This window comes from Eriocheir sinensis, chromosome 52 (genome assembly GCF_024679095.1).
Source record: "Eriocheir sinensis breed Jianghai 21 chromosome 52, ASM2467909v1, whole genome shotgun sequence".
NCBI lineage: Eukaryota > Metazoa > Arthropoda > Malacostraca > Decapoda > Varunidae > Eriocheir > Eriocheir sinensis.
The window spans coordinates 11,581,713-11,602,195 of NC_066560.1; the positions used below are offsets into that span (position 1 = coordinate 11,581,713).

Sequence of the window (20,483 nt, forward strand, 5' to 3'; positions counted from 1 at the left end):
AATAAACACATGATGTCATTGACAAGGTTTAGGGAAAAGGGATTTTACAGAACCTAATCATTATAAGGAGAGGATGGTGACCTTCATGCCATGTGTGTGTGTGTTACTCAGGGGCGAAGAAAATGTGATTTTTTTTTCAAACACCGAGTAATACAATAAAGCATTTATTTTCTTGAAATACACAATGCACAGTGTAAAAGAGTGGTAAAGGTGTTGAAGGTAAAAAAGCTATAATTCTACTTGCATTATGTATACACACACACACACACACACACACACACACACACACACACACACACACACACATGCATACATACATACACACACACACTAAATTTTCCCAGCATATGTAAATCAAAAGTACATAAGTGCAAAATTAAGCTTTGAAAACTTAAACAAGTTATAACAAGCTGGAATAATGTACATAATTTTTAAAGATCATGAGGAACACAGCAATGCTGGTGATTGCAAAGGATTTGGCACTCGCTTTATGCCAGCTTTATGTGCTGCATAGTTCATACATATATACACACATGCATGCACGCACCCAGCCACCCACACACACACACACACTGGAATCAATTAATCTTGAGTCATATTAATGAATAATTAACCGAAGCAAAGTGCCATGCACTGAACAGTTTCTTTTCTGCTGTTGCAACTCCTTACATGACGTCGGAATTTATTTTAAGATTGCTAGGACCATTTCATGCCCGGTGATTAACCTGTGATGATCTCAAGAGTATAAAAAGTCATCACAAAAGTACAAAGAAAAGCCTGATTTTACTTACGGAAGTTGTTTCTTCTTGGACAGTTGATCTTCTATTGCATTATTTTTTTTCTTATAAACTACCTTCATCACCACATTCCTGTTTCAGTTTTGTCATTTTGTTTAACATAGCTACCTCAATGGCTCCTTCCAAACCTACGTTTCTTTCTCTCAGACTGTCCTCTCCTCCGTCTTCAAGTTTCTCCCGTATCACTGTTGTTGCCAATTCTGGTCTGAAACAGAAGTGGACGACAAGGCTTAAACAAATAAGACAAACAGCATAACAAAAAGATAGACAGGTACTCCCAATGATAAGAATCACATATATTCAGATACATAAAATAATACAATACTAGTAATATTAAGTGATACCAGTAACAGTACTAACCCAATACTGGCTGAATGCTTGAAGTTTGTGGGTGAATGACTTGCTGAGACTGTATGGCATCAGCTGAATGCATCTGTGGCTGATGTGTGTGTGTTGCCTGGTGTTGTGCTACTCCCTGCTGCTGCTGGACTGCTGAGAGCGATGGTTGAGGTGCTGCTGCCTGCTGGTGAACAACAGACATCTGCTGTGGGATGAGGCTGATCTGTGGTACTGCTTTTTGGGGTAACTGTGACAGCTGAGGGAGTTGTGGTGCTACCTGGCGAGAGGTTTGCTGGTGGATGACCGGCAGCTGCTGTGGTGCTGACAACTGCTGCGACTGTTGGTGTATAACGTGAAGATGTTGTGATGACTGTGATGCCTGGACCTGCCTTGCCTGCTGGTGAATAACATGAAGATGCTGCTGCTGGGATGGCTGGGATGTTTCTGGGTGGCTCGGCTGATGGTGTGAAACTGTAATCTGCTGCTGTGGTGCTGGAGACTGTTGCTGGTGTTGGTGCATTACAGGAAGGTGCTGTGATACTGTTGTCTGTTGCTGCTGCTGGTGAAGGACAGTGAGCTGCTGTTGCGAGGACTGTGGTGTATCTGGATGGCTGCCCTGCTGAAGGGTCCTTGTTGTGCTTGCCATCTGCTGGTGAGACTGAGGTGTGGCATGATGTGGCGCTGAATGATGCTGCACCACAGTGATGGGCGGGACAGCCTGCTGGGGTTGTGGCACAAGAGACAGCTGTTCTGGAGTCAGCTGTTGTGTCCCATTGTTTGTTGGTTGCACCACTGTGTACGCCCACACATAGACAGGAGCAGTGCCAGCTTGTGTGCGCTGAGGAACGCTTGGATACTGCACGGGTGAGGCAATGGTTGCTGAGGCAGGGATGAGCACCTGAGTGTCCTGAGTGGCTGGGGTGGCAGCGAGTCCCGGGCAGGTCCACAGGATTTGTTCAGTGTTCCTGATGATGGTGGTCCCATCTTGACCAATACTGTCCGGGGCCTCGGGGACAGCAGGACATGAGGGAGGGTGCTGGTGCTGCTGGTGCTGAGGTTGTTGCTGGTGCTGAGGTTGTTGCTGGTGCTGAGGTTGTTGCTGAAGCTGAGGTTGCTGCTGGTGCTGAGCTTGTTGCTGGTGCTGCTGCTGCTGTTGTTGTTGTTGTTGTTGTTGTTGATTTTGTGATGTTACCCCTTCCATCACCTTTATATCTCTTGATATTGGCTGAAACATATTCTCTAATTAATTTATTGGCCATTTCATCATAGTAAACTATATTTTTTTTTATCTAAGTATATAAGATGTAGCCATGTTGCTAAAGAAAATTGACAGGTATAAAATTTAATGAGCATCATAATTTTTACATATATTCAATATTACTTGGAAGCTTCTAAATAAAAGTTAAGTCACAATGATACATAAAGAAGTTCCAAGCAATGATGACATGTTGCCTGCATCATAAAGCAATTGATGGCAAGTAGCTCAGAGCATTCCTTTCAAGAAGTCATGCAGCATAATATATCATATAAGTAGCTTTAAAAACTTTCAGTGGTAAGTTATTATATAAAGGACCATTCAACCCCAAGAATGGGAGAAGATGGACTATAAACAAAGAAGAGGAAGAAGGAGCACATAAAGAAAGAACAAAAATCAAAATTACAATATAACAGAAAATATATCAAAATAACAGAAAGTAGCCAGTGTTACCTTCAGTGTCTGCATGAGTTTACCCGGGTAGGCAGAGGGAGGCACTGTGCGCTGTTTTTTCCTTCTTCGCCGCATGGCACTGCTATCCCGTCCCCTGTCTGATGGCACTGAACACCTTGCAGTCATAGTCAAAGAGGGAGCAGTGTTAGCATAATGCCATAACCATTATGTCATCATCATCTTCAAAAATCAAAAGAAGGAAGAGAGAACAGCATGGTGGGATGAAGAGGTTAAGGAAACTAGAAAGGAAGAGAAGGTGGTTGGGACGGATGTATGGAGTGACATACTAATAACCTGTTTCCCATGAAGGAAAGAGGTCAAATATGGCCATGCAACTATTCTGATGAGTGTTGTGAGAAAAAACAGTTGAGGACAGACAAGTCCCAAGCCTCAGCCTCCAATATCCTAGAAGCTACATTCTTTTAAGTGGCTTCTTAGACACACACTGAAATAGGAGGCATATATTCTTGCTTCTCATGTCTCAGGGACAACAATGATAGTAATATTTTTATTAATAAAACGAGCAATATTGTTAGTAATAATATTAATAAAATAATTTTCATAAGAAATATAAAATAATAATAATAATAATAATAATAATAATAATAATAATAATAATAATAACAACAATAACTCCCCAGAAAAGTAAAAACAATAACAATAATATATAATAATATATATCAATATTAACAATAACACGTAGAATAGCATGCTGGCTCACTTGCGCACGTTGTGTCCCTGTTCTCCGCAGCGGCTGCACTTGGTGCGGGAATTGGTTACCCGGCTGATGTGCACCAGGCGAGGGCTTGAGGCCAGCCAGCTCCTCCTCAGCTCCAGGCAAACGCTGCCATAACGATTGATCACCACCGGCACCTTCTTGAAGGATGACAATGAGAGTCCTATTGTGTTTCTGAAAAAAAAAAAAAAAAAAAAAAAAAAAAATGAAGTTGCCATTTATGATGATGTTGATTTCAAAATGATAATGGAGAATCAAACTTGCAATAAAAAAGAAGATATATTTTCAAGATGCAACCCACCTGTAATCCTTCCTCACTTCTGCCGTGGTGTTGGTGAAGTTGACCATGAAGCGGAGTGGAGTCCCGTTAGGCGGTGTGATGTGGAAGATTTTGTCAGCCATGGCCGCACGCTCCACCTCTATGGCTGAGTAGGTTGGGTTGATGGCACTTCCCTCACTTACTATGGCCTTCATCAGTGGACGGCAGAGTGTGGTGGCAGAGCTGGCTTTGTACAGAGGAGTCACCTTGTTCTCCACCACTGCCTGCATGGACTGTACCCCAAAGAAGTAGGTCATCATCTTACACTGCCCTGCACGCCCTCCAGCTCCTCCAGGGGCATCAATGCCTTTGTCCTGAAGGTTGGTCATGTCACGCTTCTCCTCAAAATAATCCATCATGTTAACATGGATGCATGTGTCCTCATCCAGTTCCTGACTGTCAATATCAGTGTAGCAAGACAATTCTTCAAGTGTCTTGGCCACAGCATCAAAGTAATGCCAGCGGGCACCCACAACATTCCCGCCCCGCCCACCCTCTGCCTTGACATCTGCAGGATCTGTGATGGTGAATTGTGAGGGCTGTGTGCTCTTCTCATGCTGGTAAATCAGGGGCCCCGCCTCCCCATCTGTGACAAAATACTCAAGGTGCTCTGGAAAATAAGTCTTCTCCAGCCGGTCTATAATAAATGGAGGCTTTAGTACTGATTTGTCAAGTTTCTCCTTGTAGTAGCAGTACTCTTTTCTGTACTGCTCCTTGGTCTGCTTGAGCAGTATCCGCTTGGCCAGACACTCCTCATCTGTGAGGGACACTCCAACATTGTTCTTCTTGCACCAAATATCTGTTACCAGGTTCTCTCTGGCACGGTCACTGGAATCCCGTAGTGTCTGTATCAACAGGAAAAACATTACGTCTATCTTGTCTTCTTTGTGTAGCTGACAAAACTTATCAATGTGGGATATGAGAGGCTTGAGGCGGTCCTGGCGGATGTATTTGGCATTGACAGAACAAAGGGACTGTTTCTGATATGGAGTCCTGCCGCCTGTCTTCTTGGGCATGGCAAAGTACTGTTTGAGTGCCTCCTCTTGTGTGTAGTCATGTTCCTCCAGGCCGGTGATGCCATCAAGGCTTGCAATGTCCTCTGTCTGGATACCAACAGAATGAAACGCATCCTTAAGCTCCTCCCTGCTTCTCTTCCGAGTTAAGCTTCGACGTGGTTCTTGAGCCTGAGTTTTCTGGCCATTGTCCTTTGAAACAACCTCAAGGCCCTGACTGCCTATGGTGCTGCCTCCACCAAGTGTTTCAATCACTTGAAATGACTCACTGGACAACACTGGTAGTGGGTTTTCTTCTTTCAAGAGACAGACAGGGCAATCATTTCCACTATGCTCCACAAACTCTGCTGGCTTATCACGGAAAAGTTCACATTTTTTCCTCTTGGACACTTTTAGATATATCCTCTTGATCTTGCGTTCACAACTCAGACACACATTGATAGGGTACACATCTGCATTTTCATCTGATATGTCAACATTCCACACTTTCTTTACATGCTTCACTACCTCTTGCTTTGGCACACCTTTTTTAGGACCATCATATTTGACAGTCATCTCACCACATATTCTACAGATCTTCCCCAGCTTGACAGTGTGTAGATCTTCACTCGGCTCATCCTTTCCAACATCATTCATCTCCGCATCCAACTCACTGTCACCGAGATCTTCTCCCTGCATCTCAAAATCATTTACAATGATTTCCTCTACATCCTCTTTCTTACATTCACCAGTGATCTCGCCACTTAATTGCCCTTGATGAGTGGCACTGATGACCTGTTTTGTGCTCACTTCCAAATCATCAACACTACTCATTCCTGACTTCACTTCCTCATCACCACCACCCTCATGAGTCTGTTTCCTCATGTCAGTGCTGCTGCTGTCTTTTGGCTGCTGTGTTGCTTCATTTGTACTGTTTCTGTTCACCTGGTTTTCAGAAGTTTCCCCCCTCCCCTGATCTATTTGTTTTTCTAAGCCATTGCTACTGACCTGCTCTTCCTGATTTAGTAAATAACTTCCACAGTCCACCTCTCCCTGTTTTCTCCAGTCATCACTACGTCCCTGCTCTGTTTGCTGTTCCAGGTCATGGCCGGAGCTTTGAGTGCCATCTGCAGCACCCTCAAACACACGTCCACTGTCTAAACTGTCTCCTGCGTCGAAGAGAGAGGTAATGTCCGGCTCCTGATTTGTTGCAAAGTGAAGAATAGTGATATTTTGCCCACATTCTGATTCATTAACATGTGTGGGATTCATTTCCATCAAGTCCTTCGGGCTTTGTATTAACACTGTTCTAGTTTCAATATCTTTCTCATTTGTTGGGCATTGTCTTGAGCTGTCACAAATGTTTTCCTTTGATTCTGCATTCACATTGGCACTCTTACTTATTTCCAGATCATGATTTGTACTTTGAGCCTCATTTCTTTCCAGGCTATCTGTCACAGCCTCAATGCCTCCTGAATAATTTTTTGAACAGGCAAATTTATCATCTGCACTATGCTTCATGCTGTCACTTTCACCACCACCAGAGTATTGTTCTTCCATGAAACTCACACTGCCCTCTGTGTCACACTGTGCAGTATAGCTTTCATAGCATCCTGTTCCATGTCTCACTGAGCCACTTCCATCGTGTACTGCCACACTGCAGCTGCCACTCCCGCCACAACTCAGAGGATCCATACCTTTCACAGACCCACATGTACTGGAACCCTCTGGATCTGGAATTGTAGACCCTGATTCCTTGGTACGTACAAACTCTTTCATTATTAATCATTACAATACATTCGTCACAAATTGTTTCTGTGGCTGCTGTGGGATATTTTCAGATAAAAGCTGAGACACAAACACATACAATTCATTTAACCACTTACAAGCTAAATTAGGTAACAAACTTTTGAACAATATATATGTATATATATATAAGTTATAGCTACATGCAGTGTTGTAGCTGCAAAATTAATAATAAGAAGCCCTTGCAGTAAAGTAGAAGCAGTAGATTGACACTTCTAAACTTCACTATCATAGAAAATTATAATTATATAACTTTTAATAACAACTAAAACAACATTGCAACATACAAAATAAGTTGGACACTGATCTTTAATTGGCCATGAGATGTCCTTTGCACATTACATGGTTAGTTTCCTATATAAACAAATGAACAAGAAAAGTAGTCAATCCAGACAATGGAAGCACCAGCCAAGATGGATGTTTACACCTGACCAACAAACAGATCACAATGCAGTTGTCTCCCAAATAAATAAATGCAAAGATAATAAAAACAAAGAAATCTCAATGTAACAGCAAGGGCATAGAGTGAATGTAGCACACGGGTGACATCACAGAACACTGACGATGCTGCTACAGCTACTGGGGTCCCAGGGTTCCACACCATCCCAACGTCAGCTTCTAACAGTCTCTTTGTGGCAAGACAGCCAATGCCACATCCAACAGTGGCTTTTCCCAATCTTCATAACCCTCACAAACATAAGGCTCAGCAGAGAGGGATGGGCCTGAAAAGTAGGAATGTTCTCTTATTGTAAATATTACATTTGTGCAGTGCTACATAGCTAAAGAAATGCTCACAGAGAAATACTATAATAGTTTAGATTATATCTTTCTTCTTAAATGAGATTTCTGCTAGTAAATCCTATCATAATCCCTTTATATGTTGCCTCACAAGATTCTCAGACTTGATCTCATTGAAACAATGATATTTAACACAATATAGCAATACATTTAGGTTTAGACTACACAAGATGAGATTTTTTTTTTTCTTGTTTTATTTTACTTACAGACTAATTGCCAAAACATACTGAAATGTTACAGATTCCACAGAGAGCAACTTGGTCTGAGATTTCAGTTCTTGTGCATATTTCTAATTTTACATTACATCCTTGTGTGATTCAGCCATGGTTATTATATTGCCGCAATTTATATTACCACTAGGTATCTCTAGTACCTCTGACAACAGAGCTGGAGAAGGTTATGCCTGCAGCGTGGTTTGTCTGTTTGTTAACAGATTATGCAAAACTACCAGTCTAATTTGTGAAATATGGTGAAAAGGTGTAGCATGGGCCAAGAGGAGAACCATTCATATTTTGGTAAATTACAATAAAAACCAAATGAATGATTGCGAAGTGTGAATAAAAAACTCACTGACTATAAATGACGTACGGTGGCCATGTAGAAACCTACCAGTGCTTGGTTTTCTGCTTCTTACAGGGGTGGTCCAGCCCCTTTCAGATAAAATGCAATAAAAATGATCAACTAAATGATGGTGGCCATCTTTGAAAAGAGAATTATAATATAATCAATATAGTATTCAAAACCGAACTCTCCGCTAGCAGGTTACCATCATCAGCACTGGTCACATTATCACATGAGACATTCCCTCTGCACACACAGCCAGGGGCACATGAGTGGGCCCCTGGACACACTCCTGATCAGGGGCCCAAGAAGATCTGAAACAGCATTAGTAAGAAGTGTCCATACCCCATTTTGCTGGGCTAGCTACCCTGAAGGGGGTGCCGAGGAGAGACAAAGCCCACTGCTAGGATGCTACAAGGACCTGACCAGAGCTTGCAGTGTGGGGGGACCGAGGAAGCGAAATTAAACCAAGGAACTTGAGCTTCTTCCTCTTGTTTTACGGTCTAGTTTGGAGTTTTGTGGGAGTGATTACGAAGAGGGAAGGTTAGGATTGGTTATGTCAGCGCGTCTGTATCTCGTTTCTTTCTTAACCAACTGCTCTTGTGTTGGCATGCAAGTATTCTAGCTGGTATCCATGCACTACATCTTGTTCTCAGAATTAATCAAAGCACAATTGAAAAGCACACTAAGATTTTTATATTAGCAATCTTGAGAAGTTGCCCGTCTCTTCCTCCTTCGTTAACAGCGGTACATAATTAGATTAGTGGAAGAGAAATACTTAAAGCTTACTAGTTCACCTGTGTGTTCAATTGTCTGCGCCTTCCCCTTCAGAGTGTGTCCTCGTGTGTCAGGTCAGCCACAGGGGCGGGAGTCTTGGGTCAGGGGGAACGCGAGTGTGTTTACCTCACTCCTCTTCTTCTTCTCTACACCTGTCCGCTCTTTTGCCTCCTCTTCCTCCTCCTCCTCCTCCTCTTTACAGCTGTCCGCTCCTCTGCATCTTTGGTCTGGTCCCCTTCACTGCCCGTCTCATTTTCCAGTTATAATGTTGTCACGTGTCTCACCCAATCCTTTACATTTGCGTTCCTCAGAAAACAAGGACACTATGTAGGTCGGTATTTTAAGACACATCCGCTTCCAACATCAACTATTTCTAAAGGTCAAAGAGGGGGTCAGTCGGGTTCTCATGAGTGTTTCTTTAGGTTCATGGTACAGAGGAGGGGTCAAATTACCACCAGGGTCATAAAACTACTCCTGGAAATCCCCACAACTCCTATGAAAGCCTTGTCGAATTTGTGTTCTTGGGCGACGAAATGTTTTATAAATCGACAGTACGTCTTTAATAATAATCATGGGAAACTCTTTTTTATCGGCGTCGCAGAAGCTGTGTGTAGGTTAGTTAATATTTGCATTGATTTAGACTAACAATCAGATAAGACTGCAAATTAATGCTGATTCAAGGAGGAATATTGTGCGGGAAAGATTTTCTAAATTAAGTTAAGTAGGCCTGGAGCTTTGCCGATAGTCAGGCAAGAGCTTTATTTATTTATTTATTTATTTATTTATTTTGGCTACATGTGTCGACTGAAATACCAGTGTTCCTTTCTTTTGGAACAACCTCTATCAGCTCCCTCCTGCACCAAGGAAGTAAGCCTCGTCAAAACCTTCCCGAGGAAAGCGTGAGTTATTGGCTCCATTAATGTTTGCAAGGTTACTGGATCTTTGCGCGGCAGCCGGGGATTCATGGAGAGAGAGTGTTTTCCAGCAGGGCTTAGGTAGGCAATATATATGGCCGAGGAGTCCAGTATACGACCTACCTACGTCAAACTGTGTGCGCTTTCGTCATCAGTATAAACATGCACGTCGCTTTACATTTAACTCAATTCAGGTGAAGGTCCAAGGTGCTAGGCACACCTGTGCCAGTGCCTAATTACCTGCCGCGGTTGCCGTATATATACACCGCCAAAAAATAATTCTGGCGTTGCTTTCATTTTCTACTGAAGCAGTGTATGTGATCCTGTCTTTAAATACATGTTGCTGGCTGCTGGCTGCATGCATTTCCACAGTTTAGAAAGCTCATGAGTGCGTGGTGCCGAGCCTTCATGGCAGTGTGCGCACATGGACATCAGGCAGCTCCACGGGCCACACGGCACCCCACAGCGATGAATCGCAGTCATCGGCAGTGCCATGCCTCGCTTCGTCCTGCTCTTGCTGGCGCTCTGTCTCGTAGTCAGGACAAAAACTGACCCCCAGAGTGACGATGAGGAGTTCAGGGAGGTGCGGGACGCCCTAAGGAAATTTTTTGCTCGCGGCGTTGACCCCGGGCAACAGAAGACTCAGGATATATCGCCTGCAAGCAGTTGGAACATCGCAGCAGGCATGGCGGCTATTTTTGGGGTGTTCATTGCTTTGAAACTGTATTCTAATGCACTATGAAGTTGTTTTCAGTTATACGGTTAGCTGTGTGTGCATTTAAATGAATTCTAGGACTAATACGTGAAGTTTGGGGAACCAGTTGATATCTGTACAGCCATGGATTGTGATTCATTATGTCCCTAGCTCCTAAAAAATAGTTTTTGCAATAATTATAAATTCGGGGTAAATCGAACTAAAAGAAAATCCGTGTGTTGGTTTCAAAGTACAGTTATATATTAGCTTTTTATCTTCCATCGAACATAAACTCTACACTGGAATTTTCTGACGTCTCATGAAAGCAGCGTCATGGCTAAGTTTTAATGAAAAAAATCTTCGGATCGTTTGATTTTGTACGTGTTCACGGAAAGTTTTTGACCATTCCGTTCATGCCCAACATTTGATATCACTCTTAATGATTTTTCATAAGAATTTGAAAGTTAATTGCGCGAAACAAGCATGAGTGGGTGTACTGTAGTCACTCGGAGATTAACCATCCTGCCTGCAACACACTTTAGCCCCGTTTAGCCACGACGACCCAGCGACTCGGGGTATACGAGGCCTTGGGTGTGAAATGTTGATGTTAAAAGGTCGCACATGACCGGAAAGAGGTCTAGAAACGATCGCCGGATGCTGATTCGGTACAGTGTGAATGGGGCCTAAAAGTCTCTGGGTTGTCGTGGCCCATGCAGAGTCGGCAAAGAGTCTGCCCATCATGAAGGTAGCCTGTACTTGTTAGAGGCCATGCTGAAATCACGTAACGCTTTTTCGGCGGGTTACTTTGATCCCCCTCCCTCCTTGCCATGCCTTATAACACATTTTCAGACCCCTCTAGAAAATTAGTAAGTTTCCATTCCACACAAAACATTCAAGGACCACATCCTTGTAAACTAAAATGTGATGAAAGTCTATTGCTGTATGTTTGCCATCTCTCTTTTGTCATCCTGTAAGCACATCTCGTATGGAAACAGTAAAAAGATCTGAAAATGTTTTATTACACATGCCTGCATCCTCCTCTCCCTTATTGTACTTATAACACTTTATTTTACCCCTCTCCCTCCCTTAGGCGTTTGGTATTTTTTAACGGCTTCTTATCATGGTCAATAGACACAGAAGAATCCTATTGTTAACATTTACCTCCCCCTCAATATACCAACTGCCATAATAAAAATATTAGCGGGAGGTTATAAATGTAATAAATATATTACAGTGGTTGTTTCTTTGTCTCCACCCTGCAGAAAGACGCCGGCAGTTAATTTACACGGAGGATGCGCTGCACGACGGAGGGGCGACGCCCGCTGACGTGCCCAGCGGCGGCCACGGGCACCGCGGGCACGACGCGGCGCAGTACTACCTCAACGAGTGGGTGGTGCACCTGACGGGCGGGCCACAGCTGGCCGCCGCCGTGGCCAAGGACCTGGGCTACCACTTCCTTGGCCAGGTGGATCACCGTGTGTGTGTGTGTGTGTGCCCTTGACTTACCTATTTACTTTATTGATTTTTTTTTTAAGATTGAGCCAAGATCGTATTTCCCGTATTCTGTTTCATGTTAACATGCAATCACTTTCATTTGTGTATTTTTTTATTTTATTTGGTAAATCATTCTATTCATCAACTGTTCGATTTGGATAACTATTGTCTATTATTAACTACTTTGGTTCATCACATCAGAAAGCAAATAACTTCACAAATGCCGTGAAATTAGAACATTTGTATTTCTTTTTGGAGCCTTGCAGCACATACACATTGAAAAGAAATTCCGTCCGTCGCACACCTGTGGCGTCTTGGTCGTGAATGTCGGGGGGAGGGGGGAAGGCCATGAAGAAGAGGAATAACCTTATTTTTCTTGTTTTGCAGCTTAAGAGATCGTTCAAGAGCAGACCAGACAGTGAATAGGTCGAAAAAGAATATATCATTATACGCGCAAACTTGGAAACATGACAAAAGGATGGGAAAGAAAAGGGAGGTAAAAAGGAAAAGAATGTTGATGAGGGAAGTGACGATGCTGAGGATGGGAGGAAACACATATAATAGTGAAGAGGAAGAGATGGTGGAAAGAGTTTAGGAAGATGGGAAGAAAAGGAGAGAGGAGTAGACTTAGGGTGTGAGGAGGAGAGGGGTAAAAGGAAATAGGAGAAGACTAAGGGAAAGTGAGATAGGGAGATATGGAAAAGGAAATAGGACTGCGCGAGGAACATAAGAGGGAAATTGAGGGAAGAGAAAACTTGGTAAAGAAGATAAAATGAAAATGAGTATATGAGACTGAGTGAGGAAAAAAAGGGGAGAAAGGGAGAGAGGAAGGGACGAAGAGTAGGAAGCTTGGAAAAAATGGGAGGAGAAAGGGTACTTGGAGGGAGGAATAGCGGATCGAGAAGGGGCCAAGAGAGAAAAGGGAACATAGAGTAATCGAGATAGAAGAAAATGAAAACAGAGAGGGACTATGGATAAAGACGATAGAGAGAGGAAAGAAGAGAAGGGAATAGAGGTCAAGCGGACATCGAGACGTGAAAGGAAGAAGGAACATAACTTTGGATGATAGGGCTATTGAGGGGAACACGGGTGAGGATGATAGGGAGAAAGGAAAAGATGATAGATTTTGGGTGAATGATATAGGAGAAAAAATAGGAGATAGAAAAGAGGGAAAAATAAAAGAGAACTGATCGAGAGACGGAGATAGGGAATTAAAGATTGCTTGTGATTTATAAAGGTCAAAAGGAAGAAGAGGGGCAGGAAAGAGGGAGAGAAAGAAGAGAGGACCGATAGAGAAGGGGAAGGGATAAGGAAAGAGAAAAGAGTCAGGTGAAGAGGATGTTTAATCACGTGTAATCCATTTCATCAACACCTGTGGACATACCTCTTGATCGCTAATTAGTGTGTGTGTGTGTGTGTGTGTGTGTGTGTGTGTGTGTGTGTGTGTGTGTGTGTGTGTGTGTGTGTGGCCTTGTTAGTACGAATATAAAAGTAAATAAAAGCAAGTAAAAAAATATCATCAGTAAATTCAAGGTGTCTGTACATAAATCATTGCTAATATTTTTACATGAAGATATATACAAGTTTTTCACTGAGTTGAATAAGGAATATGCGTTTGTATTTGCTTTTTATTGGGGGGAGGGGTGGGTTTCGTGTGTGTGTGTGTGTGTGTGTGTGTGTGTGTGTGTGTGCGCGCCCAGTAAACACCCCCAACAGGTGAGCCGTGTGTCTTTCAGGTGGGCGGCTTCTCTGACGTGTACCGCCTCGTCAAGACGGACCACCCCGCCAGACACAGGCGTGCCGCGCCCGCCCTCACGCGCCACCTCAACGCCCACGCCAAGGTGACCACCCACGCCTGCACATCAGAGCACCTGCACCCTCGTCACACCAACCACGCCCTCTCTAATACTCCCTATGCTCTCACTCTACACCAAACATGCTCCCAAATCTCATTCACGCCACCACCCACCCCTTGAGCTCCTTATTAACCTATTCTTCCAAATATTTATACCCCACCATATACGCCCACGCACCCTTACTCTTGCTGCCTCGTCCTCCCCACGCCCCTCCCCCTCAGTGCTCCAATTACAGCACATACGCTCCCCCCCACCCCCACCCCCACATACCTCCTCAGCATAACCACAATCATTAAAGGGTGACATCCACATCGGTTTTTTTTTCTCTTTTTTTAGGTGGTGTGGGCGGAGCAGCAGTTTGCGAAGGAGAGGACCAAGAGGAGCGTCCCTTTGCACCCTTTGGAGAGGAGCGCGGACGATGAGACGGACTGGAGGAGGAAGAGGAGTAGGAGGAGTAGGGTAAAGGGGACGAGCTCGGAAGATACAGCCTGGAAGAATGAGATAGAGAAGATGACGAAGAAGAAGACGATGGTGGAGAAGGCTTTGGCGATGGAGCGGATTTTTAACGATGAGTTGTGGGATCATCAGTGGTATCTCGTGAGTTGTTGTTGTTGTTGTTGTTGTTGTTGTTGTTGTTGTTGTTGTTGTTGTTGTTGTTGTTGTTGTTGTTCTGAAAAGCTTCACCATCATAGTAGTTCATCATTCTGTGTGTGCTGTGTTGTGTGGAGGGTCTGGAAATGCTATCTGGTGTATTGATAGTGGCTTTTTTTACATATATAATTGAGTCATAAATGTTTGCTTATCTACCCGTCTTTACCGTGCGCCATCATTGTATTTCTTGGCGTGTCTTCCTCAGTTCGACACGAGGACGCGGAGTGATTTGCCGCGGCTGGACCTCCGGGTGGTGGGGGCGTGGCTGCGGGGTGTGTCGGGGCGCGGCGTGCGGGTGCAGGTTCTCGACGACGGTCTGGAGTGGCGGCACGAAGATCTGCGCCAGAACTACGTGAGTCGTGAACCACTACACCTACACCTCCATCTCAATCTCCATCTCTATTTCCACCTGTGATTCCTCCTTTCTTCCTCCACTTTCACCTCCACCTCCATCTCTATTTCCACCTGTGATTCCTCCTTTCTTCCTCCACTTCCACCTCCACCTCCATCTCTATTTCCACCTGTGATTCCTCCTTTCTTCTTCCACTTTCACCTCCACTTCCATCTCAATCTCCATCTCTATTTCCACCTGTGATTCCTCCTTTCTTCTTCCACTTTAACCTTCACCTCCATCTCTATCTATCTGTCTATCTGTCTAAATATATATGTCTATTTATCTATATATCTTTAAAGCAAACTCCCTATCATCCCTTATCTCCGGTCTCTCTATCTCTGTTTCTGTCTATCTATCTCTCTATATCTGACTAATTTTCAACATCTCTTTAAAGCAAACTCCCTATCACCCCTTATCCCCGGTCTCTCCTTCCCTTCAGGACCCCGAAATCAGCACTGACCTCAACGACAACAAGAGTGACCCCAGCCCGCGTTACGACCCTCTGCTCATGAACTCTCACGGGACGAGATGCGCGGGGGAGATCGCGATGGTCCACAATAACCGCAAGTGTGGAGTCGGTGTTGCTTTTGAGGCGAAGATCGGAGGTGAGTGAGGGGGTGGCGGGAAGGTCATGCAGATAGGGTGGGTAGTAAATAACTCGCATATCAAAGTAATTAACGAGCTTACGCCATGCAACTAAACACTTTTACTATCGAGAAAGGATTGGCATTTTGGTTATTACGTCACGCGTGGTAAGCCTTCACATTTTAGTTGTATTTTTTTTCTTATTTTTTGTTGTTCCGAATGTCCACAAGCAACCCATTCTCTCTCTCTCTCTCTCTCTCTCTCTCTCTCTCTCTCCATCCCCCCCCCTCACCCCACCACACACTCCTCTCCTCCACACCTTCTCTCTGTACAATCTTTTCGTATCTTTCCTCAGGAGTTCGCATGCTGGACGGACCTGTGAGCGACGTGGTGGAGGGCCTGGCGCTAACCTACGCCCTGGGGAAGGTGGACGTGGTGAGCTGCTCCTGGGGCCCCCTCGACGACGGCAGGAGGGTGGAGGGCCCCGGCAGACTGGCGGAGATGTCGCTGCAGAGAGGCATCGAGGAGGTGGGTCGTTTGGCATTCTTGTGGGTTGAGGAGGGACAGATTTTTCACGTTTTTTTTTTTTTTTCATATAGGCTTTTCTTTATTTTTTTTTTGCTTTCTCTTTTGAAGTTTCCTTTTTATTATTCACTTTATTTTATTAGCTAATGGAATTCAGGGGTTAATTTTTTTTTCAGTTACTGGTTATTTACTATTCTGCACATTCCTTGTTAGATCGTCATTTCCACCATCATATTCACTACCAATCAAGTATCCATCATCACCCCCGTCACACCACCATCATCACCCCATCAAGATCACAACACAAGCCCCACCACCACCGCCTTCAGGGTCGGGGCGGCAAGGGCACCATCTACGTGTGGGCGGCGGGCAACGGCGGGGCTGTGAGCGACAACTGCAACTGTGACGGCTACACGTCCTCCATCGGCACGCTCACCATCAGCAGCGCCACGGAGACCGGCAACTTCCCCTGGTACGGCGAGCTCTGCCCCTCCACCATGGCCACCGCCTACTCGTCCGGCGCCTACACGGACCAGAAGATTGTGAGTTGATATACGAAGTGTTTGTGTTCGAGTTGTTCTGAATTTTGTTTATATAAGCAGAAGTGATAAGCTCGTGTTCGGGATGTTCTGAATTTTGAGTGAGGAGTTAAATTCTTGATATTGTTGCAGGACATTCTAATCCTTTCGTTAACATGAGAGCAATGTCCCTTCCTCATCCTTCCGCAGGCCACCACAGACCTCAACAACACGTGCACGATTCACTTCACCGGGACGTCTGCCGCCGCCCCGCTGGCTGCCGGCATCGTGGCCCTCGCCCTGGAGGCCAAGTGAGTCGCCTTCATTCATCATTTTATTCGGAAAAGAGGATAGAGTGGACGAGGGGGATTAATGGTAAATTTGAATATAAGGAGTTTACAAGGGACTTTGTGTCTTCAGACCATTCCATATACAAAATTATGTAACACGCCTTTCTTACATGTGACTTTATCTCCCTAAAGGCAAAGTGATTCACCTACGTTCATATTTTATTCGGAAAATATCTAAATGGGCGAGAGGCATGAATAACAAACTGTGGTTATTCATCATTGAGGTATATATTGCGTAATACGAACAGGAGTGGTCAACTTTACATGCAAATCAAATACCTCCATATAATAAAAACGCCTTGTTTGCACGTGTCCCTAACTCCTGTGCCAGTCCTGAGCTGACGTGGCGGGACATGCAGCACGCCGTGGTGTGGAGCAGCGACTGGTCCATCCTGGGGCACAACCAGGGCTGGACGGTCAACGGCCGGGGCCTCAGGATCAACCCTCGCTTCGGCTTCGGGATGCTCAGCGCGGAGAGCCTCGTCAACCTCGTCGCCAGTAACTGGACCCGCGTGCCTGAGCAGCGGACGTGCACACTGAAGACAGCCAAAAGGTGAGTGAGGGATGCCTTGCTTCCCCCTGACACAAGGACAGGGTGCAATGTTACGAAGTTTAGAAATTAATTTGATGAAGTTTAAGATTTTCTGCTCTGAAGACTCCTTATAATAATAATTCACAATGGGCCCGACGCGAAACCAAACACTTTTCCTTATCATTATAATATAGCATGAAATCTTACTACTACTACTACTACTACTACTACTACTACTACTACTACTACACACACACACACACACACACACACTTTACAAAGGACATCACATTCACGTACCTATATACAAAAACTCTTCTTCCCAATGCACTATCCCCTCGTGGTCAGGTCGGGCAGCAGCCTTCACAGCGGCGGGTGGGTGTCGGCGCAGTTCTCCGGCGAGGCGTGCGAGGAGGTGCGAGTCCTGGAGCACGTGCAGGTCGTGGCCAACATAGAGTACTCCAGACGCGGCGCCCTGACCCTCGCCCTCACCAGCCCCCAAGGTGAGCCACGCAAGCACACACACAGGTAGATGAATGTATAGGTAGATAGATAGAGATAGATGGATAGAGATAGATAGACAGTTTGGTTGATAGATTGCTTATTAACTTCAAAATATAACTTTGCACCACGTTAGTCATAATTTATCATTTATTTTACTTTTTTCTTCTTCTTCTTCTTCTTCTTTCTCTCCTCATTCTTATTAATTTTCCCCTTTTTCTTCATATTCTTATTCTTCCTTTTCTCCTGCTCTTCATGCCCCATTCTCTTCTCCTCCATCATCACCTCCTCCTTCCTTGATTACCTCTCCCTCTTCGTCCCTCTTCCTCTTCTCCTCCTCCTCCTCCACCCCCTCACACGGCTTCTCCTCCGCAGGAACGCGCGTGGAGCTGCTGACGGAACGGCTCTTGGACGACTCGACGGAGGGCTTCACCAGCTGGCCCTTCACGTCTGTGCTCACCTGGGGGGAGGACCCGCGGGGCTTCTGGGACCTCAATGTGTCAGACAGTGTGAGTCTTCTCCTGCTCCTTTTTTTTCTTCTTTCTCGTCTTCTTGATCTTGTTCTTCTTCTTCTGTTCTTCTTCTTCCTCTTCTTCTTCATATTCATCTTCTTTTTCGTCTTTTTTTTCTTCTCCTCCTCGTTTTTCATCTCGTTCTTCTTCTTCTCCTCCTCCTCGTTCTCAGCATCCACCTCCTCCTCCTCCTCCTCCTCCTCCGCTCCTCCTCCTACTCCACCTTATTACTATCATCATCATCATCACAATCATCATCTAGGTTTTATTCTAGGTCATGGAATACACTTCAAAATATCAACCACAAACTTCCATTTCTTATTTATTTTTTTCCTCCTGAAGACGACGCGGCAGGAGCAAGGCAGCGTTGGAGAGCTCGAACTGATCTTGTACGGCACGAGCGAGCTGCCAGAACACATGAAGCAGGAGAGAACCAACCCCCGACCCGCCGAGGTAAAGCCAAGAACCCTATTATAGACAGGACTCCCTGGGTAAAGGTCACACACTCTTACGGCTATCATCAGATTATTTGTAAAGGTCATTATTTTATTATCAGTCATTGGTAAGTTAATAACATTCTCGGGACGGGGTTAGTTAGAAGGGTTGGGTTTTCACAGTTTAGTTGACATATTGCAGACTCAGTCGTAAAAAGTGTTATAAAAATTCAACAAAACCAACTAATCACGCATTTAAAACGTCAAAAAAACAACTCAGCCACATTACTTTTACCAAGGAGGTTGAAAATGGTGATTATGGTGATGGTGATGGAGGTAACAGTGATGGAGTTATATTGATGATGATGATAATAATAGTAATAATAATAATAATAATAATAATAATAATAATAATAATAATAATAATAATAATAATAATAATAATAATAATAATAGCAGATAATACACTCTTTATCGTATCTCTAATGGCACAGATTCATTACGAAGTCGAAGAAAACGAAGATGAGGAGGAAGACGAAGTGGAGGTGCACCCGAGTTCCAAGCACCTGAGCACTCTCCTTAGGAACAATTAATTACTACGTTGAACAAGAGGCAAAGGAATTCGATCCTCTTCTGCTGGCCAAAACAAATAAATAAGTGAATAAAACTGGTGACTTCTTCCTTAAAATAGTTTCTTCCTTCGTCTGCTCCCATAACTATATTACAACAAAAAAGATTGAAACAAACAAGAAAAAAAAGAAAATGGTTGCCTCGCAGGGTCGTTAATGCTGCCTTGGAATGTATGTTTATCTTATTACAGTGATTATATGATGTTTAGAGAGAGAGAGAGAGAGAGAGAGAGAGAGAGAGAGAGAGAGAGAGAGAGAGAGAGAGAGAGTCTGTGTTCTCGAAGTGTTGCAGGAAGAGTAAAAGATGAGAAGGACGATGAGGAGAAAGAGAGAGAGTCTAGCAGAGAGCACAATATACTTCCCCGTGATATTAGATTCCCAATGAAAATAATAATAAAGAAAAAACTGACCCCCCTCCCTCCCCCCTCTCACCCCCTTTCCTCGCCACCAATTCGCTCCGCCCTGCCGCGCCACGCCCTCGAAGCGCTACTGAAGGAGGGGCGCCGGGGGGACGTCCTTAGAAGCATTAGGGCCCCGCAGGACGCCGAGTGGAGGAGCCTGCAGGAGTACGAGGAGCAGAGGAGGATTGTGGACGAGCTCATGGCCAGGAAGTAAAGGTTTGCCCAAGAGATCAGCGGAACATCCATCGACGCTATATAGGAAGAAGACGGATGAGAAGAAGAAAAAGAAGAAGGAGAAGTAACTGGTAGAACAAAAGGAAAGCAAAAACTGGGACAAAAAGAAAAAAATACGAAAAGAAAAATCGAGTGCTACCCATATCATTAATATCATAAAGTATTGCATCATAAAACATTATTATTTGATATGATAAATTTGGAAATAAAAAAAATTATTGTCTTCTAGCTTTTACTAATACAGTGCTAGGTTATAATTTAGTTAGATTTTTTATTTTTTATCTAGGGGGCCGATCGAGCTCTGCATATCATCTCTCTCTCTCTCTCTCTCTCTCTCTCTCTCTCTCTCTCTCTCTCTCTCTCTCTCTCTCTCTCTCTCTCTCTCTCTCTCTCTCTCTCTCTCTCTCTCTCTCTCTCTAAGCATAC

At 44.3% G+C, this 20,483-nt stretch overlaps 2 protein-coding genes across 3 annotated transcripts; one reads left to right on the forward strand and one right to left on the reverse strand.

Moving 5' to 3' along the window:
- Positions 1-148: 148 nt before the first annotated feature.
- On the reverse strand, positions 149-9,018 carry LOC126983066 (uncharacterized). 2 transcript variants are annotated; one of them, XM_050835547.1, is made up of 6 exons: positions 8,854-9,018; positions 3,882-7,419; positions 3,566-3,754; positions 2,845-2,959; positions 1,158-2,361; positions 149-1,002 (listed from the first exon to the last, which is right to left on the reverse strand). In XM_050835547.1, the coding sequence occupies exons 2-6, from the start codon at positions 6,668-6,670 to the stop codon at positions 980-982; spliced, it is 4,320 nt and encodes a 1,439-aa protein (XP_050691504.1). In that variant the 5' UTR covers positions 6,671-7,419; positions 8,854-9,018; the 3' UTR covers positions 149-979. The 2 variants fall into 2 exon arrangements, with proteins under 2 accessions (XP_050691504.1, XP_050691505.1); XM_050835548.1 differs by having other exon boundaries at positions 8,846-8,999.
- Positions 9,019-10,182: 1,164 nt separating this feature from the next.
- LOC126983070 (neuroendocrine convertase 1-like) lies at positions 10,183-19,460 on the forward strand. The gene is made up of 14 exons (XM_050835552.1): positions 10,183-10,430; positions 11,704-11,906; positions 13,672-13,776; positions 14,128-14,388; positions 14,648-14,794; positions 15,276-15,441; positions 15,777-15,949; positions 16,276-16,488; positions 16,675-16,775; positions 17,146-17,367; positions 17,695-17,849; positions 18,223-18,356; positions 18,702-18,812; positions 19,288-19,460. Exons 1-14 carry the CDS (start codon positions 10,241-10,243, stop codon positions 19,384-19,386), a joined length of 2,280 nt encoding a protein of 759 aa, XP_050691509.1. The 5' UTR covers positions 10,183-10,240; the 3' UTR covers positions 19,387-19,460.
- The last annotated feature ends 1,023 nt before the right edge of the window (positions 19,461-20,483 follow it).